The sequence below is a fragment of the Porites lutea genome, chromosome 5 (genome assembly GCF_958299795.1).
Source record: "Porites lutea chromosome 5, jaPorLute2.1, whole genome shotgun sequence".
In the NCBI taxonomy this organism is placed as follows: Eukaryota; Metazoa; Cnidaria; class Anthozoa; order Scleractinia; family Poritidae; genus Porites; species Porites lutea.
This window is the reverse complement of record NC_133205.1, coordinates 38,914,667-38,941,831: the sequence shown is the minus strand read 5'-3', so window position 1 is coordinate 38,941,831 and position 27,165 is coordinate 38,914,667. Positions and strand designations below refer to the sequence as shown.

General features: G+C 39.5%; 1 protein-coding gene across 1 annotated transcript in view; it reads left to right on the top strand.

Moving 5' to 3' along the window:
• The first annotated feature begins 3,628 nt into the window (after positions 1-3,628).
• LOC140937346 (short transient receptor potential channel 4-like) overlaps positions 3,629-27,165 on the top strand; it is a 35,054-nt gene continuing 11,517 nt past the window's right edge. The window contains exons 1-5 of the mRNA XM_073386901.1: positions 3,629-3,878; positions 6,234-6,576; positions 8,512-8,780; positions 16,947-17,149; positions 18,163-18,361. Of these exons, the coding sequence (XP_073243002.1) occupies positions 3,777-3,878; positions 6,234-6,576; positions 8,512-8,780; positions 16,947-17,149; positions 18,163-18,361 (1,116 nt within the window). The 5' untranslated portion in view covers positions 3,629-3,776. The remainder of the gene's footprint in view (positions 3,879-6,233; positions 6,577-8,511; positions 8,781-16,946; positions 17,150-18,162; positions 18,362-27,165) is intronic.

The following is a 27,165-nucleotide window of genomic DNA, read 5'->3' as shown; positions in this document are numbered from 1 at the left end:
CTTTTTACTCTCATTGAACTTCTCTTCATGCGGATTGCAGTTTCTCAGAAAATGATCAAGTGATAAAAAATACAACTATATACATCTTGACCAAGATTTTGCTGGTGATCATCCCCGATGGATCATTAACTTGCACATGAACTGTTAAGATATAGTACAAAGAAATTACAAACCAAGATTACCGCAAAAAATATATGTTTTCTTTTTTGAAAATCTTCATCTTGTTCCCTTTTTTGTTTTAATTTTTTTTTCGCCGAATTTACGGCAATTAATAATAAAAAAGTAAACACCCTTTTATCTCAGTTGCATTCGGCTTGCCAAGTTCTTTTTAATATGACCCTCAATAAATACCAGTATACTTTAAGGAATATATGAGAACTGCTCTTCGAAACCTACAAATACAAGTACAAATTAATGACATTATGAGAACGCATAAACAAATTTAACAAATGTTAGATGAAAGTTTCGCGAACTGAAAGGACCGATAAGTACCCGGTGGCGTATCTAATACAGCTGCGAAATGCTCCCTTTTGAAGCCTCTCTTGTAAATCAACCTTTCGGATCCTTATTTTCTCCGATCGAAAGCAAAACTTCACTTTTCGCGGCGAAAGGTACGATTCAGTCCTTTATTCAGTTATGAATGTTAAATAGGTAGTCTGGAGTAGTTCAATCGAGCACGTGCATATGGAGTGTGTGCGCGCGTACACGCGTGGGATTTCGCACGCACCAGCGAAACAGGAACATTATTCGCTTTAACTGTTTGTTTTGTGTGTGCTTTGGCATTTTAAAACTAGCCTACGAGAAGGCTCACATGTGCGATTTCAGGGAAAAATTTTGGCGACAATTTTTGCAAGGAAATAATTTCTCTGTCTGTTGTTTTGTTTTTGCCAGCCTGAGTAGGAGGAGGCGACTTAAGCTTTTTTCCCCGTACTCGCACGCATAAATGAGCCTGCTCACAGGCTATTTCAAGTCAATTTATATTTCACTCAGACAGAATATTAGTACTAATTGCTTTTCAACATGAAAAAAAAATATATATATATAAGAAAGGCAGGATATGAAATTATTTCAATTTTAGGCTGACAATTGTGCAGACTGAGTCAGTGGGACGCCTAAATAGTTCGTAGAACTAACCCAGTAGTACAAGATCTAGTACGAGCAGAAGGAATTTTAAAAATATAGCTGAGTGAAATAGTTGGTTTAGATAAAAAGCATTACTTCATTGATTAAATGGTTGTGGTTAAAGGTAATACAATCATAAAACGTCAGGAATTAATTGTAATTGATTTGAGATGTAAATAGCTGTCAGTGAAGTGTTTTTCTGGTGGTCAGATAACACGTCAATTCCTACTTCCTTTCCAAGAAAATCAGATTAACTAAGAACTGATTCCCAATCCTGATAAATAACTGAACTCCAACCCAAAATTGGGAAAACCGAGTTGTCTGTACTAACGAGGAATTAATATCACACTTGGAGTGCGCCTTTCTTGGTTTGCGCTTGTGTTGGTTTATGGTTTATAGAACGAGGAATTAATATTACATTTGGAGTGCGCCTTTCTTTGATTTTGCGCTTGTGTTGGTTTATGGTTTATAGAACAAGGAATATTACAGTTGGAGTGCGCCTCTCTTGCCGTGCGGATCGTACGGATCGAACGAGCCGTATCGCATTGTGCCCTGATGTAATAATGAGATGCACGCTCCGTATGTCTACGGACTGTACGGATCGAACGAACCGTAACGCATTGTGCCCTGATGTAATAATGAGATGCACGCTCCGTATGTCTACGGACTGTACGGATCGAACGAACCGTAACGCATTGTGCCCTGATGTAATAATGAGATGCACGCTCCGTATGTCTACGGACTGTACGGATCGAACGAGCCGTATCGCATTGTGCCCTGATGTAATAATGAGATGCACGCTCCGTATGTCTTCGGACCGTACGGATCGAACGAACCGTAACGCATTGTGCCCTCATGTAATAATGAGATGCCCGCTCCGTATGTGCTCAGCACGGGACGGTGACGGTTTGTGCAGAACTTACAGTCCGTTAACTGTTCTTAACGGTCCGTAACAGTGCGGCAGTATTGGACATGACTGGAATTTTTGCAAGGAAGTAATTTCTCTGTCTGTTGTTTTGTTTTTGCCAGCCTGAGTAGCAGGAGGCGACTTAAGCTCTTTTCGCCGTACTCGCACGCATAAGTGAGCCTGCTCACAGGCTATTTCAAGTCAATTTATATTTCACTCAGACAGAATATTAGTACTAATTGCTTTTCAACATGAAAAAATATATATATATAAGAAAGGCAGGATATGAAATTATTTCAATTTTAGGCTGACAATTGTGCAGACTGAGTCAGTGGGACGCCTAAATAGTTCGTAGAACTAACCCAGTAGTACAAGATCTAGAATACGAGCAGAAGGAATTTTAAAAATATAATGACGAAATAGTTGATTTAGATAAAAAGTATTACTTCATTAATTAAATGGTTGTGGTTAAAGGTAATACAATCATAAAACGTCAGGAATTAATAGCACTATTATTATCATCAATAATAGAATTCTTGACATTTTGACGAAATCTAAAAAATTAAAAAATCGTTACCAATCTCTTGTAAGCGTAGACGTTGGTGTACTTAGCTTCTAGCGGTAAGCATAGTTAACTGGCCGAAGAATGGCGGAGAACATTAAATAGTTCTAGCTGCACAAATTGAAAAGCTGCCATTCTCTCTCAAACCAAAGTCGACCGCATTTTTGCCCTTTTTCATGCATGACCTTTTTTCCATGAAAGGGTTTGCGAAGTGTTTCAGTTATTGTAATTGATTTGAGATGTAAATAGCTGTCAGTGAAGTGTTTTTCTGGTGGTCAGATAACACGTCAACTCCTACTTCCTTTCCAAGAAAAGTAGATTAACTAAGAATTGACTTCCAATCCTGATAAATAACTGAACTCCAACCCAAAACTGGGAAAACCGAGTTTTCTGTGCTAACAGTACGCTTCGTTAAAAAAAAAAAAACATGAGCAAGCTTCCACCATTGATGAAAACGAACAACAACATGAAGACGGCGACTCAAGGTATACCGACGTTTTTAACGCAGTAAGGAACGGGACTGAAGTGCAAGTGAGAAATTTTTGGTCACAGCTAAAAAGTACAAACACCACCGTTAAAGAAATAAAGGAAAATGGAGAGGAAGATGTAAGTGAGACACCATCTTACAGACAGAAGCTTCTTAAAGCTCTCGCAGAAAAAAACACTGACGAGGTATGGAGCCTTATTGCAGAAGGTAAAGAAGAAGAGATAAAGACTCTAGAAACGCTTAACAGTATCTGCAAAACTGTGGCGGAACACGAGCGTCTGAGGGAAACTGGTCTTTTCAGCTGCATGCTGGGCAAACCTCAGAGCCAAATAAGATGCAACGGTCCATGTGGATGTGGCCGGAGCGGACGTGAACGGGAAGGAGAAAATTACGAAACAAAACTGGAACGCGAAGAGGAACAACAGTGGATAAACATACTTTCCGATCCACTGTATATCTGCTTGAATTGGTTATGGAGGAACAACCCGAACGGTGGATCACCGACCTCTTCTAATCAACAAGGAACAAAGAGGGAAGACGTCATTGAAGGTGCACTGCACGATGCTAATCTCTTGGAGAAAATTGCTCTGTACGAGCATCATTACAGCCGAGACGAGTACACAAGGCGAGCAGAAGCATATGAAAAATTTGCCATTGACGTTGTTGAAGGAAGTACTTGGGACCAACTCCTTCAGATAATGGATGACAAGGGAACTGGATGTCTTTTAACGAACAAGCCAGGTGATTTTAACCAGAGTCTGAGTCTACTCAAGACTGCTGCTGATAAAGAAAGAAAGCTGGTATGTATTTATTACTTATTTGCCCTTCCAAAATTCAATGTTCGTTTGCGTTTCATAGTTTTCATTTGACTTTTGTTGTCGCAGATTCCTAGGACAGTTTCACTAGACAACTTTGGAGTTTAGAAATGTAATTTCTGGTTTTCAGATGACGACGTCATCAAAATTCATAACTAAAGAATTATAGGTTTTCTTTCATGAAGCAAGTAGAGCAGTTGAAAACTAATATTTATACAAATTTGCGCTTTGAAAGGACTCTTTGTTTTGTTATAGAGTGCGTTTGCATAATTCCTAAGCATGACGCGGGGTGTATGTAATCTACTTTACAGACATGAAACAAACAAAAAAAAAATATCAATAAAGTCAATTTGCATACATGACAAAAACGGCTAACTTTTTTGTTATGTCTATAGGCTGAGATTATTGCATATTTAGCCCTGTCTAAACACCGCAAACCTCTTTTAGCTTTAAAGGTGGTCTAGTCTGAAAAAGCTGCATTGACCAGAAGTTACTCCGATCCAATTAAACTCAATGTTGTACCCAATTCAAATCTCTCGTGATCAAAGTTCGTTGTGTCTTGTATTTGGATTATAATGTGGCATTCTCATTTAAATGATATGAAAATTCCTGAAACAAAACGTTTTATTCCCAAAGGGTTTGAATTGGGTACAACACTGAGTTAGCCGAATAGGTCTATTCACGCTTTCGTAACAAATCTCAGTAACAGATGTTTCTGTTGGTTTCCCGCTTCTGCATCGGTGCCCATGCGGTTGGTCACACGGCGTCTCCATACAAATCTCCATAAATTTGGGTAAGACATTTCGCAGGATATCTCGCATATGAAAAACTGCTCTGACCTTAATGTTTGCGAGGGTCTTTGCATGCATATTTACCTTGTTTCATTTCTCACATTCTGGACTTAATCTCAATTGAACGATTTTTATTTTGATCTTGCCTAGTCCCTGGATCGCGTTTTCCCAGGCCTTCTCGGTCAATCTTCTTCGCTCGGACCACGTGACCCGAAAGAGACTAAGGCAAATTTTAATCTATTTTGAATGGCGCGTCACTGAAAACCAGCAGTACCCACCAAAATTCGACGCTCGTTTGCGCTTCTTAGTTTCATGTTTATTGTCGCAGATTCCTCGGACCGTTTAACAAGAAAGACAAGTTTGGCGTTTAAAAATGCAATAGCCTGCGTATAGCTTTTTTTTTTTTGGTGTGATTTTCGTTTAAGGTTCGCATTTATACGGCCGCGTGCGAGGTCCGAGATAAAGCGACGGGGGAGGATGGCGAGGGAGCTGAGGGAGAGGGAGAGAAGGTTTGGCTTACCCGTAATAATTTACTTGTGGTCCTAAGTTCTTATAAGTAGTTTTGGAAGGGATTTCAATCAGATCAATGACAGACAAGTATTATGACTTACCAGGGTGATTAAAATAATTAAGCAAAACCTCGCCGAATTCCACTGTTTGAAAAGCATGCCTTCGTCCTGAATATTCGCCTAGATTAGAGCGGGGTGTCCGGCCAATTAAACGATGAACTAGCGTTGAATAGATAGCGGACGTCGCGTTGTAAAAAGAGCCTACAATTGCAAGAGAACTTTCCCCGCTATTACAAGAGCGTCAGCTACAGGATGTATATCAGTGAACTAGGAGACCTAGGCGATAAAAAGATCAAGCCCTCACACTATTATTGCTAACTCTCTCATAGTAATCGTCTGATTGAGTTTGCAAACATCGAGAAGACTACACTTGAGTGATCGACTGCACTGAGTAAAACAAGTATATTGACCTCATTACGCTGCCATGACAACTCGATTTCAACAAATTCTTTGTCAAATTTTTATTTCTTTCATTGTGCCACTTTGGAAGCCTTTCTTAATGATGAATTTAAGGAATAATGAGGCAACAGCAACAACTAGACAAAACAGTTTCAGGGAATTAAGATAAACAGTTCTAGCAATTATGAAACAAACAGTGTTAATTAAATCGTTGAACATTATTTAAATAGCCCTTTTCACCTTTCTATATTTTGTTTTCTTTATTCAGACCACGTGATTTTCTCCAGGAAATTTGCCTTTTGTCTTCTTCTTTTGTCATGAAATATGCATAAATATGCGCGTGGATGCACGTCCCTAGGACGACATTTGAAAAAAACAGTTCCTTGGGTAGTCTGAAATGTCATACGTCTCTCCCCATCCCCCCCCTAACCCATGGACGGATCTTTTTTCCCCGCATCCCCCACGGGTTAGGGGTTGGAGACGTATGACATTTCAGATTATTCTCTGGGGTACCATTACGTGCTCTGAATTGAGAAACAAAACTTTCAAGCTAAATATGTCTATTGCCTTTCTATTCTCAGTTTGTGGCGAGTCCCAAATGTCAGCGAATCTTTGATGAGATCATTTACTATCAATGGCCACATTGGCAGGATGTGGGGAGAGTAATCAAATTTTTATGGTCCATTGTTCAATTCCTTGTGGTTGCTGTCACATGTTTTGTTTACATTCCACTTCGACTTCTGCGAAAGTCTCCTTGTTTTGACGAAGATGACGAGTGCTGGTGGAAATTCAGGAAGTTCTACGAGCATCCCTTCTCCAAGTTTATCAACCACAGTACTTGGTACATGGTTTTCCTGGTTTTTGTAATTCTGAACTCGATGCAACAATCCTTTGCGACAAGGTTGATGGGTCTTGGGTGGATCGGTATGTCACTTTATTTTTATTTTTTGATAGGTGATGCTTAAGGTGTAAGGAATATTTATTTTTTTTTATTTCGTTATGCCACGAAGGCTACCTATCTTAATCTCCATATCGGTAAACCATTAATTGCCTGGTTTTCAATGTCACGCTTTAGTCCTCCTACTAGTCCGTGTTCAGTTCACCCCTGTCTTATATGCAAATCAAGTCCCGCTTTGCCTCCAGTGTTAACCTCAATTGGCATCTAATTATCCTACATTAGGGCCGTTTATACGAGAGAAAATAAGCCGCGGCTTACATAAAATGCGAAAGGAACCATTTATACGAGTACGGCTTATATTAGATGCGAACTGCTCGTAAAAATGGTTCACGGCTTAGTTCGCGGCCAGGTTGTACTTTTAATAACCGTAGATTTAAAATCAAAATCGGAGAACTTGCGCTTGCCGAGGTAACGTAGACATCGAGCTGCCCCGCAATCTCAAGCTCGTTGCATATTAGCAGGATTTGTTTTTCTTCTGGGGCACTCCACACATTTCTTTTTTTACATGAATCTCTGTCCGCCATTTTCCACTTTTATTTGTAAATGTAAACAAGACTCATTTTCCCGCCACTGCAACGCGCGTCTCTCGGCCGTGAAGGTCTGGGATGTAATTGAAAACAGAGCATGCGCAGCAGTCATTCAAGGCTTCAGCAAGCCGCGGACAACGTTTGAGTGCATTTATACGAACACTTTCGCGTCCAAGGTAAGCCGCGGCTTGGATAAGCCCATACCAAAACCCTCGGCCAGGATAAGCCGCGGCTTGAGCTGGCCTTGGGTTGAATATGCCGTGAACATAGATTTAGTACAACGAAATATTCATCGCAAGTATTAGACGTTAAGAAGAGGTAATTGAGTTTGAAACTCTCAAGAAAAAAAAAAGCAAATGCGCTGTTTCCGAACGAGAAATATTCCTGGTAAAAGAAAAAAAAACCTTGCACATTTGTATAAACAATTGAAGCCAGCCGCTTATTTAAGGTTTCGTATTTCGCGCGTGATAACTTTTGCCTTTGGCTTTCACGGTGTGTCAGTATTAAATATCCGTTACTTTAAATGAGGCTATCAGCCGTAAGAAAATCTCGATCTTTAATCTAAAAGTGAAATTTTTGACTCCAATGCTGTAATCCGTTTTAAAGGAAATTTATTCCTCAATTATGAGGCGAACAAGTTGATCAAAAAACATGTCAACAACTTAAACCTTTAGCGTGCTAATTACTATAACGGCAGTTAAACTTCAAATGTTTGGAGGCGAAACATGTCACGTTCACGTCAGAAAGTAGACCACGCGGGTTACGGAAACAGCAAACAAAAATAACCTTGACATCACAAGCGCGCACTTCAAACAGATGTCAAATAATTATCATGGGGCACTGGAACTCGCTCTCTTAGCTCATTCTCTCTTGAGGTTGTATAAAAGGCTTGGGAGACGCATTTACGTACATTTGTTTCTACGAAGCTGTGTTTTTCATATTTAGGAGCAGTTTCTACACTAACGCTGAGTTCCATAGAAACTAAGGACGCCTAACTGGCAATACTGAAAAAAAAAAAAAAAATGAACATGACGGCCGTGGCACAGCCTCTTTAAAGATATCATCTTCTTTGAACAGTTAAGCTTAATGTAGGATTTGTAAATATTTAGGTCTACCGTCCCCACCCCCCATGTTTGTATAATCAAGCATGCGCTGTGAGTGTTATGATGATTAGAATACACATGTGTGCACGAGTTAGCAATGGTGTGTGTTAGTGGTTAAATCTGAATCAATTATTGGTTAAATCCGTAAAGACACTACACTTTGTCCACTGTATGCTCCATACCAAACCTGCCTATTCAGCGGGAAAAGCTTAGAATTTACAGACTCAAACCAATCCTGATCAGTCATTATGAATTTCTCGTTTCTTTTCAGATTACGTGATATTTTTCAATGTCTTGGGTTTTCTGATGCAGGAATTCTTAGAGGCAAAAAGACAGGGATCCTATGTTTATATGTCAAAATGGTGGAATATTGTGGACATGATTATCATCTTTACCTTTTTTGTGAGTTATGTAATGTGGTTGATCTCTTGGGGGCGTTTTGGAAAATGGGATCCACGGAAAGAAGTTTTTGTAATAGCCGATGTGTTGTATGCAAGTGCCACGGTGGTGGCCTTCTTTCACTTAACGCACATTTTCCAGGTAAGTTAACAAATTGAAAGAGGCTAATTGTTACGAACATTTTGCTGTTTTGGGTCAAGTTCTGTGCTGAAGTCATTACTTAGCGCTTTACCCTCATAGAAAATGCTCCCGTAGAGCTATGTAGAAGATTTCAAACAAATGTCATCAAGGAGCACTAACCATAATATTTTTTGGTGATTCTGCAGATATAGCATTAAACCTTGAAAAAAATGGCCCAACTTTTTCAAGTTTCAATTCATGTCCATCCTTGCCATCAGTTGACACCAACGACATGAAATAGTTTCAGTGCCTAAATATAGTCTTGAATGACAATCCTGGACCATTACTTTTGGAATACAATTGGCTTTTTAAGAAGATAGCAAGTAGCATGACATAGCCCTTTAAATCCAAAAAAAGACCATAAAAAGCGATGTTATCTGCTGACGAATCCTGGCATGTAGCATGTTAAGTTGATAGTCAATGTTTTAAGCGGTAATGGTCTAATTATGTAATTACTACAACAAAGTTTACTCGTACTGAAGCTTTTCTCTGCCTGATCTGTATCACTCCTTGTGTAAAAAAGTTAACCCGTCAAAGCTCCAAGCCCGTTGATTGCTTGTTTTCGCGCGATGATTTTGATGTTCTGTTATTCACACATGGTGCACCGATAAAAGCAAAACTGTGATTGGAGAAGTCACCATACCGCAAACGTGGCGCGAACACCTTCCAGAAAATGGGAGCTGAATTCTAATGGGCTAATCGCGAGAAAGGAATGTGGTTCAATTTTCAGCAGCCGCTAGTGTGGAGGAGCGTTGCGTGACGACACACTAAAAACGGCTGTGTAGCAGACTAATAATCTCCGTGAGAAGTAAAAAATTCTGTATGTTTGAAATCGACTAAAACGAAAATATATTTCAAACCTTAAATTTTCAATAACCTTGATAGATTATTTAATAAAAACGTTATAAATGACTCAAATTATTCTTAAGTTGCGTCAGAATGTTGCCTAATATCATATTTTGATGCATTTTCGTTCTTGCTATCTTGAAAACTAACTCGTTTTCTCACCACCTGTCTAAGTGCAACTTCATTCCAAATTTGGACTTTTAGCACTTTTTTGTACATCTCTGAAACGACTCGAGCCAATTTTTTTAAAATCTCTTCACATAATCTTCATAATGTAGATAATAAGGTCTGAAACTTTCATTAAGATTGATTCACTGCAACACCTTGAAATTTCAAGACAAACCTATTCTACTTCCCGGTCAAAATTCTGCGTTACAACATTCACTGTTTTGACGTTATGCTAATTTTCCCAAAATAATGCGCACTATACATCCCTCCATGACTAGTACATTTTAGTTTGAATTTATCGTATCTTTTGAATGTAAAACATTGACAATACTCACACTGAAGTGTCTAGATCTGGTCTAAATCGCGCAAAACTAGGCGTTTATCAGTTTCATAGTTTTTTGTTTATTGTTGTCATAGTAATATCGATCTTACTAAAGCCCACATTTTGACAGATTTCAATCTATAGTCAATCATTGGTGAAAATTTTATAGCGATCAGACAAGGATAAAATCAATTTTAAATCGATTGAAAAGTATCGGTATGGCCTCTGAAAAACTGTATCGAAATACCCTAAGTCATTTAATTTTAACGATTTCACGAACTGAGATTTTGGCGAATTAAGGTATTCAAAACTTTTACGACGACAATAGAACATTTATGTGATAAAACTGGAGCCGCCCATGGTCAAAATAATAAACGTCATTAGCTTCATTAAATCAAAATAATACAACGTTCTGAATCTTAATTTTGGACGAAACAAACGAAACTCAATGCTGTCCACACGTCATAGTCAACCGTCAAACAGCATATTGTGTGTGAAACTGACTGTCGTATAGACTGACCTTGAATTTTGAACAGCATTATTGTTGTAACTTTAAGTTTACCGTGCGGTCATGTCGTAAATGTATGCGCGCGCAAGTCACATGGTAGAGACTGTATCTGAACATTCTCGTCCCCAGAGCCCGTCGTTTCTTGGTCATGTGGTCGGGAAACGAGGGGCTCTGAAAGCAGCCGTTACCGGATGTCAGAAAATTTCTGACATCCGGTCGCGCATGTGCAGAAGTTGCAAATATCACTGCTCATGCTCATAACGGATTTTTGTCCCTCACCGCTCCACTGGGGGAAAAAGTTTACTTCCTGAGCTCTCTCCACATAGCGGCTTCTTTGGGATGTTTTGAAAATGCACCACTTCACTCAACTTGGATTCACTGATAATTTGGAGTTAAAAGAAGAAGACAGTAACAGAAACCGGCTGAACACACTGTTGGTTTGCAGAACTGAGACAATTAACCGGCAAACTATCGTCTGAGTTATATGAGTTTTTTTTGTAATACGTTTGGCGAACAAACACTGCGAAAGTAATATCGCGAAGATCGATATAATGCGGGAAAAAGTCAGTCTAAAAAGGTATCTTGTTCCATGTCCTGCAACTGCTACCTTACTTATGAACACTTTTTGAAACGAAAACATTCATGTGTTGTGTTAGGAGAGTAAGATATATATTTCATTTCACTCGATCGAGCTGGTTGTGTTTTTTCCTCTGTTTATTTCCTTTTGTGGTGTCGCATGTCGTGGTTTTAATTTTGCCCCTGAGCTTTTGTGTACAACACGTGTTAGACAACCGAAAGATTTACGTCGAAACAAATCAATATTAATCATTTTACCGACCCAGGGTAAAAAACATATATTACAAGGTTTGTCCAGGAGAAGTGAGAGTCTAATACACCTCCATGGGCTTCCACGCATGGCAACTTTATACAGTACTGAGTGAATCAAATTCCAGTTCAGTTTTCTCTGTATATCAACCCTAACTGAAACTTGAACCCCAGTTTCCTAACCCTAATCATAAAACTTCTGGGTCATTTGGTGTTTCTGGGGGCCCCAGGGTATTCTGCTAAAAGGGTTTATCCTCCTAAAGATTTCAGGTATCATCTCCTAACTAAAAATCATCATCAGTAACTCAAAGAGAGAGTTTTCAATAATTTTGCTGTCAGACTCAGAAAATCATTAATACCTGAAAAATGTTGATTGTGTAGTGACCATCACCATAATGTTCAGTACACATGCATGACCAAACCTCAAAACCACAAAGTAATTACCACTGCTGTTTGAGGTTTTGTTTTCTCACCCAATATTAGCTTTTTCTTTGCAACGCCATAGCATCCTTAATATTTATGGTATTCATGGTTTTGTAACTTTCACACTATAGGTGAGCTCTTGTCACCTCTTTTGTAGGGGTATAGACAGTTATATGCACTTTTGATTACCGGTTACTAATAAAAAGTGTTGCCAGGACACTAGTTTAGTAGGAAGAGATGGTAATTATGCAAATGCATCCAGAGAGAAACCTGTTTAAGTACCACTTATGAGCTCATTGGTTACACATCTTTGGAAGGGGTTTTAAGGGTATTTGTTTTCTTAGGGGAGGGCTTATAACCAGGGGGGCATTTTTTATTGCTTACTGGTAAATGGGCCTATAACTGGGGGATTTGTATGTGGGGGTAGGAGGCTTAGAGAAGTAGTTATGGTAACCTGTTCCAGACATTTAGGGTGATTGGGGAATGCACAAAGAGAAAAAAACAAGAAAAAACCCTGCATTTTTTATTGCTCTACTTTTTACCATCTGAATGCCTACAACAGTTTATCATAAGCTCTATAGCTCGTCCTTTCTTATCTGGAACAGTGAAATGTAGACTGATATACACACTGTATATAGACTCTATGGTTTAAGAGATCCCCCCCTCCCCTAAGAAGTACACTTTGAGTAACACACAACCCGAAAGCATTTTCTTAGGTAGCTTCTCTCATCATGTTTTGAGAGTCGAGTGCAAGACCTGGTTTGAAATTGGGGATAGAATTTTGGATCAGGCCCGAAATAGGATAGTGAAAATCACATAGGGTAGTCAAAATTTGGCAAGGCAAGAACCATACTGCAGGGCCAACCTGAACTGCTTTTTGGGGGGGTAGTGCCCCACCCCTAATCTGTACCCTCTGCAGTTGTATTGAAACTGAATGTGGTGCTTTATAGGGTTAAAATACAATATCTCCTCACAGCTTTTGCTAATGTATAATTGTTTAGTTCCCATAAAATTCATTATTTTGTGTTATAACATGAGGGTTTCCAACTAAGAAAAATTTTTACCAGGAATGAATCAATGACGAGTGGAAGCAAGTTTTAATTTGGCCCATCATTATTTGTCAATAACCAAGTAAACTAAGATGCCCTGTGCCTCAGTAAGCCAATGCTGTGTGCAAAGCTCAAGGACGGGTGGAGAGCAGGTGTGGTTAGGATTAGCGAGTAAACTATTGATATTACTATTGCTCAAGCTATTATCTTACCCACCCTATTAAAGGTGACATACTGCAAAAACCACATGTTATCATCAACAACCACTTGCCCCAGTATGGCGCAAAGTAGACTCCCTTAGGATGTTCTTCATTTATTATTTTATTTATCAGCACCTCAGTTGTCCATAACATTGTCAATAAATCTAGACCGGTTTTGTTTTTCAAACAGTTAAGTTTTATCTTAAACCAAAATGTTGAGAGCCTTGTGCTACCTTATGTAGTGATCAGATATATAACATAATTATTTATCAAAAAAAAATTGCGCAAATCATAGCTCCTTCTTTGCTGTTCACCAGAAATAATCAATCCCAGAGCCCCTTGTTCATCTCTCCCTGAATGCTACGTGACTGGAAGCCAAGCAAGGACAGTTAGGATGAGAATATTTTCTTGCAAAACATTTGTAACAGGTCGGCCACAGAGCCTTTTAGAGCCGAATTATCTAAACATGATTTAAGCATTAATTAAGTCAAAGAAAACGTAAATTGGAAAGAGTACTTGCTCGATCATCTTTACACAATTAAAAAATTGCCTTTTCCACGCAGCCCAAAATGATTCATAAGCAATTCAGTTCTGGCTTTGTGCACTGCCATCAGTGGTCTAATGAAATAAAGGCATATAACAAAATATTAATATCTTGACTTTAGTATAGCAAAGGAGATGTTCTTTCAGCAGAAAATACAATAAATCAAAAGCACACTGCGATAAACTTAACGTACATATCATTTCTGTAATGTAGTCGGAGCTTGATTTCCTTTCCCACTGTAGCACCGAAGAATATCCAGAGGAATTAGAAAAACTGATTAGGCTAATTAATAACGCCATACAAGTACAGTATCAATCGCTTCATTTTTACCGAGCAAGGAGCAACAGGAAGAGCTAACTAACCATTACTCCTCCTTTCAGTTTCCCAGGAGATATCGATGTGACGGTCGAGACAGGGGCAAAGTTTAGCGCACAACGAAGGCAATAATTTCTTTGTCAAGGCTCGTTATAATTATCTTCGTAGAAACTTCTCAAACTTTACCTGCAATTCTCTTCTTCACTGCTACTGCATGTAAACAAAACAGGATTGTCGCAATCAACGAAACTCAGACACGGATCTTATGTTTGTAGGTCGAGAGGGCACGAGTAAAATGTTATGCGCAGTAGATTATATTTTTAATTTTATTTGCGCATTCAATTGACTTCAGCCAATGAAAAAAAATCGTATTTTCCATTGCGTCCAGAGCCACTGGTCGGTTACAAATAAAGCCGAATGTCTCTGGGGACGAGAATGATATCTGAACGCCATCTTGAATTATACGTTTTTTTATCATTGAAGTTCTGTTTCTTGTTTGTTCGCTTGCCTTAGTTTCTTTTCTCAACTGACACTAGCAGACTGTGTCAAGGCCCGCACGACAGCACTAACCAAATTGGCAGAATTTCATATTGTACCCACTTTTATACCACTACATGGGAAATTTCTGCAATCTGATTGGCTTAGAGCAGCAGTATTTCAGTTTAATTTGAAATACCTACATGTAAAAATTAGAACCCTTTTGCGGGTAGTAGTATAAACAGTATAGTATGATTTGTGCGTGATATTTGGCATAAATACCACTCGTGATATTTCAAAATTGTTCCAAATTTAATAACAATTTAAATAACAATTTCGAAATATCACGAGTGGTATTTATGCCAAATAGCACTACAAATCAAGCTATTACCTATACTAATTTAGCGACGATTTAACTTTAGTGACACTTAATTTTGGTGTCGCCAAAATTACATGTAATAAGGTCGGTTGCTGTGAAAACAAATTATTTAAAATTTAGATTGTGTGCCTTTTCAAGCGCTAGTTGTTCTACGCAATTTTATGTAAATAACAAAAAGAGCTTCGTAATTATTGGAGGATGTATATTTCATGATGCAAATGCTTTGAGTGCACGAAATAAAGATCTCTATTGAACTGAAAATCTTTAGAAATGTAAGTTTTCAAAAGTATAATTACCAAGTAAAAATAAAATCTCGGAAGGATTGAGAATGTTGATGACAAAGCACGTACTTAGCTATAATTGTTGGCTTTCATATAACGTCACCAAAATTTAAACTAAGGAATTCTCAAATCTTCCTGAGTTCATACTTTATATTTAAGAACAGCTCAAAGCCAATCTTTATACAAATTTTCACGAGAAAGAGGCTCTTCGTTCTGTGATTGAGTACGCATGAATTTCCAAGCTTTCACGTGACGAGGCATTTACAAAGCGGACGAGAGAGCCGTCAGAACAGTTTCTTGTACAAGAAAAAGAATTACTTTCATATCTATGGGCATCAATTTGGAAACATTAGCATAACGTAAAAACAGTAACGCGGATTTTATTGGCCGATTCGTAGGCAAGGTTCGTCTTGAAATTTCAAGGTGTTACAGTAAATCAATCTTAATGAAAGTGTCAGGCTTAAGCAATAGAAAACGTTTTCAGTGTTTGCATAGCCTGATATAAACGCGAGAGGGGTTGGGAGAATTCGAGACAGTGTTATGCAAACCAAACTGTCGAGAATTCTCTTAACCGCTCGAGTGTTCAGGCTGTGCAAACACAGGAAAAAAGTTTTCTATTGCTTTTATAAAATAACTTTCCCGAGAAAAACGCAAAACTCTCTGTTATGGCCCTGATTAAAAGAGAAATTCTTACCAGTCACAAAATCTTGTACACGAAGTCTGCCTCGCATAATCAGTTCTTGTTTTACAAAAGGATGCTTTCCAAAATACGGATTTTTCTCACTTAAAATGTCAGCTTAAGCGAAAAAAAATTGACACAGCTTGTTTGTAAAGATTTTCCAAGTTTCAGCCCACGAAGGAATGGGTAAATAAGGTAAACTTGTCGAGTTTTGAACTCAAAAACTTTTTCAAAGTTGTGCTTGCATTGCGTGATTAGCACACGACAAGCAAAACATCTTGACGTCACAACCATGTTCACATACTCTCATGCAAACACTCCTCTCGGTCAATCAGAGCGCGCGTACTATCTTAGTTATTTTATAAATAATTATATACATCATGAATAAGGTTATGTGATGAGAATTAAAAAGAATTCTGTCGAGCCGTTCTAGAGATACTCATAAAAGCGCTAAAAATCAAAATTTAGAGTAAAGTTGCTCCTAGACAGGTGGTGTGAAAACAGGTTAGTTTTCGGGATTGCAAGAAAAAAAATACACCAAACTTTCCTTGCATCGAAGTATGAGGTTAAGCTGCCTTTTGACGTTACTTAGGTAGGTTTAATGTGAGTTATTTAGAACCCTTTTATTAAACATTTTATCACGACTATTGAAAATATAAGGTTTGAAATACATTTACGTTTTGTTTGAATTCAAACATACAGAATTTTTTACTTCTTACGGAGTTTATTTGCTTAACACCACACTTTCGCGCAAAATTCGGATATAATTCGATTTCAAAGTTTTTTGTTTATTGTTGTCATAGTGATATCGATTTTACTAAAAACCGCATTTTAACAAACTTCTATTCAAAGTCAGTCACTGCTGAAGATTTTGTAGCGATCTGCCAAGGACAAAAATTACTTTTAAAACGATTGAAAAACATCAGTATGGTCCCCGAAAATCTGTATCGAAACATCTTAATGAACGTTACCAAATTGTATAATTAATTATAAGCATAATTTTAAGGTTTAGTATGTCAAGTAACCTGTTAGTATTAACACTGGAGCGCTACTTTTAGCCTTGGCAAAATTTATATCTTATACTCATTGTGTCTGGTCCCAAATTTTCCAGATAGACTCTGTTTTGGGTCCTCTGCAGTTGTCCCTCTACAAGATGCTCAAAGATGTGGGTCGATTTCTGTTTATTTACCTCTTGCTTTATCTGTCGTTCGCGACCGGCGTTGTGAAGGTGTATTCCTTCTATGTCACCTCACAGATAGAATTACAGAAGCAGAACATGACAAGCGACCCACAGGACTCCCATCCATATGACAAGTATGTACACATTTAAACCTTGTGTATGTCGACCGCTTATTAAGAGAGCTTTTTAAAAGGCGTGAAGTTGTTGTTACAATTAAGTATAGGTATTTAAGGAAACCGGAGAGTCTCACGTACGTACACTGTTCTTTCTCAAATCATAAATGTGTCAGTTTTTCCAAAGGTATATTATAGCCGTCAGGTGATAGCATGTCGTAATTCACAGTGCTACGGTAGACGCGACTTAATAAGCAACTTTTTGAGTGTTTTCACTGCCATATAGTCCACAGAATAACGGCTTTATGTAAGCTTAGAATGTCGGCATTTACGGTGCGATAAACCTCTATTTAGCGGACCCCCAATTAAGCGGACACCCTCTATTAAGCGGACACTAAGCCGGGTCACGAAATTAACGTCTTATATTTCCCTTTATAAACGAACCCCTATTTAGTGGACACTCCTATTAAGCGGACGCGGACACTAAAACAGATTGTATTTGGCAAATTTCTATCGTTTAAAACCTCTATTAAGCGGACACCGGACTGAATTGACAATAGTAGTATTGGATTACGTCCTTGAAATACGTACTGTAGTCGATTAATAAAGATAAATCAATACATTTAGCTGTCAATAAACTGAGTAGACCGATATCCGACCGTATGATTGTCATCCGCGATCAAATTTCACTTAAAAGTCTTGCACAAAGTCCAGCGCCTCCTTAACAACATGGAACTTTATCACAGTACAAAGTAACCGTTGTATGTTAATCGTTAACAAACATTGCGCAATTTTTGCAAACCTCTATTAAACGGACACCCACTATTAAGCGGACACTTGGGCAGGTCCCGTAGGGGTCCGCTTAATAGAGGTTTCACTGTATTCTGTTTCAACATACGTGTATGTTTAATTATGATAAATAACAGGCCAGGACCCGTTTGGTAAGGACACCTCTCATTAATACGGATACCCTCCCATTAGTGCATGCCCGTATCAACGGGATTTGACGTTTCCATTTTTCTTTTCATTCCTAGCCACCCCAATTCCCTATTGGCCATGTTTTGGTTGTTGCTGGGTCTTGTTGAAGAAGGTGATATCGCTGTCAAGGATCCCAGCTTTCGTCTTACGTCTGCCTTTGGTCGTCTGTTTTTGATGGCGTATGTGATCTGTACTGTGATTGTAGCCTTGAACATGCTGATTGCCATGATGAACAACTCATTCGAGAAGATCATGGTGAGAGAGTAGTTGTTTTGTTCAACCCAAACGCTAAAAGATAATTCTATTTAGACATGTCATAACCCTATGCAAAAATAATGGGCCATTTGCACGATGACGTCTCTTTAGCTTGTATGCGTGTTTTGTTTTCCCAATACAGGTCATTTGATAATACGCAAAAGAAGCTGCTTCTTTCAAATTTCCTCTTCTTATGTGTATGTGTGCGCATAATTTAGGAAGAGACAAAGTTCAGTCCCATTGAGGTTTAAATAACAAAAGCCTTAATTTGCACAAGAAAGCAATACCCTGAAGGATTCTGGTAGAGGTAGTAGAATGGCGCCATCGCGAAAATGGATTATTAAAGAGCACAGCAGAAACCCGCATATGATTTAATGGAAAGCTTCAATCCCACATACCTAAGAAACCCGGGGTACTCCTGGGAATTCTTGGTGGGGGTGTGCCGCCCAGTTCTCCCAATCCTGGCCCTATTTCAGATCAAAAAATGTCATTTTCACACCCGTTTTGAGACCTGGTGTGTAAGAATTTATGTCATCACTACTTAGATTAGAATGCCAAATAAAAAATTTCTTAAACCACTTACAATTCGTATATTACTTTTTCTTTCTTATGCACTTGTATTTGAAACGACAAATATGTTCATACACTGCCGTAGTTCCCTCACTGAAAAGCTATACCCAATTCCAGACAAAAATGGGCAAAATGTATACCCCTTTTTCGACCGAAATGGCGCAATACCCATACTGTTTGGGGAGGCACATACTTATATGAGTAGTATAGGAGGGATGAAATTATCCCCTTTTTTGGGGAGGATTCTCATTAAGGTGGGGAGGAATACATTAATGCCGATGACGTCATAGGCTATTGTCCTCATCTCATGAATAAAATGTGGTGGATTTAATTAAGTATACTGGTTTGACCGGTTTGTCAGGTTCTATTTTTAGCCTGGTTGATATAACTGGTTTATTTTTGTTTTATGACATAACCTATTGTCTTGAACTCATGAATAAAATGCGGTGGAATAAATTAGCGTCGATGACGCAAGAGTCTTTTGTCTTTATTCATAGTGCGGTGGGTTTAATTAACGTGTTCTATATTTAGAATGCTGGTAAAACCCGTTTGACAGGTTTATTTTAGATCGATGATGTCATAGTTTATTGTTCTTGAGCTTATAAAAGCTCGCTTTCTTCCAAGCACATCATTCGCAAGTTGTGAGTTTGAGTAGTTATCATGGATTTTGATACCACTTTGAATGAGTTTGAAAATTGCATCTGGCGCGATGAGACTCCAAGCGATCAGATGTTGGATCGAATGATGGCTTTATGCTTTCCAGAAGGGGTAAGTTGAATTTTTTACTTATTAACGCACTTATTAAAGTTAATCTTTCCCTAACAAACTATGTATTTCTTGTAGACTCAAGAGTCATCGTTTATTGCAGAAATGATGGAGCCATCTTTAAACCAAATACAAAGTGGATCAGGCAGGAAACGAGCAGCACAGGTAAGTGTTTTAGTAAGTACTTTATTTCTCTAGCTTGTCGAGGTAGTTAATATACGATTCATTTGATGTTTTAGGATGATGTAGACATACCTCCTGCCAAAAGTGCTCGCTTTGCATGTGAGACGTGTGGTAAAGTGTTTACTCGTGTGGACAACCTGAGACGCCATGAACAGACACATACCAACGAAAAACAACATCAGTGTGATAAGTGCGACAAGAGCTTTCATCGAATGTCACACTTGCAGCGCCACGTGAAACAAGTTCATGGACGCCGAGCGGCTCAGCGGGAGTATAAGTGTAGTACCTGTGGAGAGACATTTTACAATCTGGCTCCATTTAGAGCGCACCAGCAAACAGCTCACACAAAACCCTCTTTAAGTAAGAAGCGTCCAAGGGACGAGGAAACAGGTAGGAAGCAGTGAACTTTTCTGTTGTATTTCAGTAAGATAAAGTTATATTTTGTGTGAAGGATTAGTCGTAGGTAACTTTTTACTTGCTTCTTGCAACACAATAGAGGCTATGGCATGTTTGAACGTGTCTTTTGTTTGAAAGCTGCACCGTATGCAAATTTGAGGTGAGGGCAGTGGAGTGGAACAATTGGATTAGTCGTATGCAAATTTTAGCCGTGGGATGTTAAAACAATAGAGGCTAGAGTATGTTCGAACAAGTCTTTGGTTTGCCTTTGTATAGAGGCTTGGCACAACATATTTTAGACATGATGGAAAAAAAATCTTTTGTCCAGAGAGTTAATCCTACACAAATGTTAGGTAAAAGCGATGAAGTGGAAAAAATTGGATTAGTCGTATGCTAATTTGAGTATGTTAAACAGTACATTGTATAAACAACTCTTTTGTGTTTCTGGATACCTCGTTTGGATTTGGGAATAGACATTGGAATTTTTATTTCCCATTTAGAGTCAAAACCCAAGAAAATGAAGCCCAATCCTATCGAGAAAAAAGCAACTTCAAGTTCCAGCTGGCAGGAAGATCCAAGAACCTTGACTGACTTACCTGAAGTCCAACAAAGTTCTGTTCTCGAGTACTGTCGACACTGGCAGCAAATCCGCACTCGATTCAACCGCCAAAACCGGATCCTGGACTGGTACAACTATCGTCTGTCTTCCCCGCAATCTCAAGAGGTTATACAGCACCTTGACGAGATCTTTACCGACCAGTCCACCGTGTTTAAACTTAATGTCTCCTTTGGTTTCATTCTGAGAAATAACGAGACCGGTGCACTACAATATTGCTATGCCTCCAGAAATAACGAGCAAGTCTTTGAAGCGCCCTTTCAAATCACAACCGCAGCCGATCTACCACATGTCCGTGAAGCATTGCAGAATCTCGATGTCCTAGAATGGGTACGCCAACGTCGCCCCAACTCCAAATGGGTCGTAGAACAGGTGACCAATATCACTTTCTTCGTCACCAAGCTACGAGGCCATCCGATAGGGAGAGGTCAAAGTCTGCCTCACTACATCGTGGAAAATCGCGGTATTGATGCCTTGGATCGCAACTACCGGACCGGTAAAATCTACAGCGACAATTTGTGCTTCTTTCGCGCTTTGGCACTCCACAACGGTTGTCACCCAAAGAATCTGGAGCGGGATACCAAGCATTACTATGAGCGATATAGAGAATTTTTCCCTGAGAAAAAGAAGTTTTTTGGTGTGAAGCTGAAAGAACTTCCTGATCTAGAACACCTCTACGAAGTGAACATTTCCGTCTATTCCCTTGAACCCACCAAGTCCGATGGAGAGGAGGGAGATGAAGACAATACCGAAGAAGAAAATACAGTTCCAGACATTGCTGCACAATTGGTTCACCGCTCCCTTTGCCACTACCCAAGTACTCTTTACCTCAACCTGTACCAGAATCACTTTTCTTATATCAAAGATTTAAAGAAGTATGCCAAGTCCTACAGCTGCTCTCGATGTGGAAAATATTGGAAAGATGGATTCAAGTTAAATCGTCATGAGCGAACCTGCGAGGCCAAAGTCCATTACATGTTTCCTGGCGGTGCATACAAGACGCCACCCACCATCTTTCAGCTGCTCGAAGATGAAGGCTTGTCCATTCCACAACATTTAAAGTACTTTCCATACAGAGCCACCTTTGACTTCGAATGCATGTTCAGCTCGCACACCAGTCTCAGTGATACAGAAAAACTCACCTGGAGCGCCAAGCATATCCCTCTAAGTGTCAGTGTCTGTTCCAACGTTCCAGACTACGACCAACCCAAGTGTTTTGTGTCAACTGGGGACTCCAAACACCTCGTCAAAGAGATGATAGACTACCTAGTGGAAATCAGTCAAAAGAGCTCCGACCTGATGAAGCAAGAGTTTTCATTCCTATTTGAAGCGATAGACCAAAAGCTAGAAGAAATAAAACAAAAGTCAGAACAACAGACCGGAGAGAGTGGTACAGACGTTAGCGTCCAAGAAGATAGCGATGATGAAGGAGAAGATCTTATGGAGACCGATGATGAAGAAGAAGACATAGAATCTGAGACAGAAGAGGATCGTGCCTTTATTGACGATGACGTAGAAGAACAAGGTGCCTCGTTTTACAGGGCCTTAGATCGCGAACACGAGGATCAGAGTGGAAATGATCACGAGTGTGAATATCACAGACCAGAGGACAACAGCCCAGAACCTAAGGAGAAAAAAGTACACCCTTTAAAGAAACTGAGAGATCGTTTCCAAGAATATCTGCAAGAACTTCCTGTCCTGGGCTTCAATTCTGGTAAATATGACTTGAATGCCGTCAAAGAATTTCTCTTCCCTGTCCTGGTCCAGAATGAGGAAGTACAGTTCACCATAAAACGTAACAACAATTTCATGTGCTTGAAGACCAACCACCTTCGCTTTCTCGATGTCACCAACTTTCTTGCTTCTGGGTTCAGCTATGCCAAATTCCTGAAAGCGTACGAATGTCCGCAAACCAAAGGTTTCTTCCCATACGAATGGATGGATTCGCTTGACAAGTTAGACCACCCTTCTCTTCCTCCTCACGACGCCTTCTTCTCTACACTGAAAAACGAAAACAACACAGAGCAAGAGTACCAGTACTGCCAACAAGTGTGGTCTGACAACAACATGCAGACATTTAAAGATTTTCTGATCTGGTATAACAACCTTGATGTCCAACCCTTCTGCGATGCCCTTGAAAAGATGTGCGCCTTTTGGAAAGACAAGAACATTGACATGCTGCGACAAGGTATTTCCATCCCCGGTGTCACCTTGACTTATCTGTTTACAACCCTGGAACCTGGCATTTTCTTTTCTCTCTTTGACGAGAAAAATAAAGATTTATACACCTTGTTCAAGAAAAATATGGTAGGAGGCCCCAGCATCATCTTCCACCGATATCATGAAAAAGGCAAGACCAAGATCAGAGAGAGAGAGATAACAGATCAAGGCAAAGAACCAAAAATGTGCCAGAAAATAGTAGGATATGACGCCAACGCGCTCTATCTCTGGGCCATCATGCAAAACATGCTCACAGGATCTTTTACGAGACGACGCGAAGAAACCAACTTCAAAAAAGAAAGCTCCACCAAGATGGCCACCGAGTGGTTGGAATGGAAAGCTGAGGAAATGGGAGTTCGCATACGTCACCAGATGAACGACACGGAAAAACGCACAGGTGAAAGAAGGCTCCCAGTGGATGGTTTTCATGGTCCTTCACAAACAGTTTTCCAGTTCCACGGCTGTTGGTGGCATGGTCATAACTGCTACCTAACTAAAGGAAAGGAAATGAATGAAAAAAGAAAGAAACCAATGGCTGAGCTCAGGGAAGAAACTACAGCAAATTCAAAGTATATCAGAGATCAAGGCTACAATCTCGTGGAGATGTGGGAGTGCCAGTGGCGCCGAATGAAAAAAACTAACTCTGCGGTACAATATTTCATGAACAGAAAGTTTCACCGACCCCTTGACCACCACCAGACCCTGGATCAAAATCAGATCATAAAAGCTATCAGAGACGAGTCTCTCTTTGGTGTTGTCGAGTGTGACATCACAGTACCTGACCATCTGAAACCCAAGTTCTCCGAAATGTGTCCAATCTTCAAAAACACGCAGATTTCTAAAGACGATATTGGTGAATACATGCAAACCTTTGCCGAGGAGCAACATGTCATGCCTCAACCTCGTAGAAGTCTAATAGGTAGCTATTTTGGAGAAAAGATCTTGTTGGCCACACCGCTCATTAAATGGTACTTGGAGCACGGGTTAGAAGTCACCAGGATTTACCAAGTGGTCGAGTACACACCCGTTCCTTGTTTCCAGCCCTTTGGAGAAGCTGTCTCCGATGCCAGGCGTGCTGGGGATGTGGACCCGAACAAAGCCATCATCGCAGATACAATGAAATTAGTAAGTATGATTTCATTTGTACAAGCATTTTGCCACTTTTTTCCTTATGCAAACCTTATTAATGTTCTGATACATTATTTATTAGGTCGGGAATTCCAGTTACGGGAAGACGATCACGGACCAAGAACGTCACAGAGAGGTTAAGTTCTGCGAAGAAACAAAGGCCTCACGGCTTATCAACACACCCTTCTTCAGACAGATTGACCGGATCGAAGAGAACACTTATGAAGTCCAGTCTTGCAAGAAAACGGTCAAGTTGAATCTACCCATGCAAATCGGATTTTTTGTTTATCAGTATGCTAAACTCAGAATGCTTCAGTTCTATTTTGATTTTCTTGACAAGTATTTAGATCGTAGTGATTTTCAGTATTGTGAAATGGATACAGACTCTGCCTATATCGCGATCGCGGGTCAATCAGTTGATAGTTTAGTCAAACCTGAGTTAAGGGCAGAATTTCAAAAGGATAAGTTTAACTGGTTCCCCAGAACCGATACACCAGAGAACAAAGCATATGATAAGCGAACACCCGGTCTTTTCAAAGAAGAATAGTCAGGGGAAGGAATAATCGGTCTCAGTAGTAAAACCTATTATTGCTTTGGTTCCTACGATAAGTTTAGTTGCAAAGGAGTAAACAAAACATGTAATGATATCAATAAAGAAAAATATCTTAATGTTCTACTGACCAAACAAAGCAGTTCAGGACTAAATAAAGGTTTCCGTGTAGTTAATAACAGTTTGTATACATACGAACAAGTTCGTGATGGTTTTTCGTACTTTTACCCCAAAAGAAAAGTATTGGACGATGGGGTAACCACCATTCCATTAGACATTTAACGCTGCTTTGTAAATAATTTCTTGTACATAGATTAGTTTTGTTCTTGGAACTGAAAATTTGTATAGAATTTCATTACTGACAAAGAGTTTTCAAACATTGTGGTGTGTGACTTGTAAATAAAACTAAGTTGGCTGAAAAAAAATGACTTGTTTCCTGACTCAACGCGCACGACTTACACGCGAGATCTCCACGCGCGCCCAGGGGAAAAAACACAGGGCTAAAAAGGTGCCCTTTCTGCCCTTTCTGCCCGATCTGCCCGATAAATTGTATGTTTCAAACAGTTTAGTTCAGTTTTAACCAACCTTTCAGAGGGGAAACATGAAGAGACTAAGATGTAAACATTGTCCGACTCCAGGTTGCGGGTCTAAATTTTTAGTTCGATTAGCAAATCATTTAACTCAAGTCCACGAGTTATCGGAGATAGAACGAAAATACTGGCTTCAATTTGCAAAATTACAAAATACCGATGCGATTCGCGTGTATGACAAAGAGGCTGAACCCAAAACAATTTTTCTATAAACAAGAGTGCATGCAGTTAAGTTAATCAGTTGGTATCATGGACCCGAGATGGAAACATCCCTTCCACGCGCTTGTGGCCGGCCCAACATGTTGTGGGAAAAGTCAGTTTGTAAAACGTTTACTAGAAGCAGGAGAAGACATGATTGATGGTGCCCCGGAAAAAATCATCTGGTGTTATGGCATGTATCAACCGGCTTACGATGAGATGCTAAGGACTATTCCCAACATCACGTTCGTCGAAGGAGTTCCTGGTGATTTAGAATCCATGATAAACCCAATCATTCGGAATTTAGTGGTCATTGACGATTTAATGCAGGAGTTTAGCAATGATCAGCGAATGACTAATTTGTTTACTAAAGGCTGTCATCACCGAAATTTAAGCGTTATTTTCATTCTTCAAAATATTTTTCACCGGGCAAAAGAACTGAGAGACATGAGTTTGAATTCGCATTACCTAGTGGTGTTCAAAAGCCCGCGTGATAGTAGTCAAGTCAATCATTTAGCAAGACAAATGTTTCCCGGTCATGTCAAATACATGCAAGAAGCGTTTGAGGATACAACGAAAAGACCCTATGGTTATTTATTTTGCGATCTTAAACCGGAAACACCCACGGACTTCCGGCTGCGTACCAATATTTTCCCCGGGGAGACTCAGTACGCTTACGTCAGAAAAGTATAAAAAGCGTGAACCACATCACATTTCTTCAGTTGAGGATGGCACAGCGACTGCGAAAGAACCACGATTTTCTGAAGCTGCTTGTCAAGTGTACCCCAGCTCAGCGTAAAGCCATTTTGAAGGTGGCAGACGACGCTTTAGTAAGAACCATTTGTGAGTGTGTTTTAAACGTGCTTAAAGGAACAGTACAAGTCAGTAAGCCAGCCAAGAAAAAGCTTTTGCCTCACAAGAAATCTTTGATCGCTTTAGCCGAAAAAAGTACACCACTCGATAAGAAAAAGAAATTGTTGGTACAACACGGAGGAAATTTTTTAAGTGTTTTGCTACCTCTCGTTCTCCGTGTGTTAAGTTCGATTCTTACCTAAAATGAATCACACAAAGCGTATGGTTCTCGTGCCCGAGAACACCTTGGAAAGATTACAACAATGCCAGCAGATACTAACCCCACCCGTCACACAAACTCTGAGAAACTTGGATAGTGAAATGACCGATATTTTATCCAGTAAAGAACTTGATGATGAACAAAAAGTCAGGCTTTACAATCAAGTGTTGCAGCGGTACTTGACTTATTACGATCAGCGAAAAGGTCAACCTCTTCATGTGAAAATATCAACCCCCAAAGCAGTAGAAACACCTAAACCAGAAGAAAATGAACAACCTTCGGAAGAACCTGTCCCGGAAAAATTCACTTCATCAGCCGTAGAGGCAGAGGTCATGAAAAGTGTACCCAAAATTTACAAAGCCGGGGCTAGACAATTGTTGGATAAAATTAAAGAGCATCAAGATGTCTTGCATTGGAATGATAAAGGAGAGCTTTTGTATGAAACCAAACCCATTCCAGGTTCTCATCTGGTGGACCTAGTCAACGACACATTGCGCCACCGCAAAGGATTTGAAC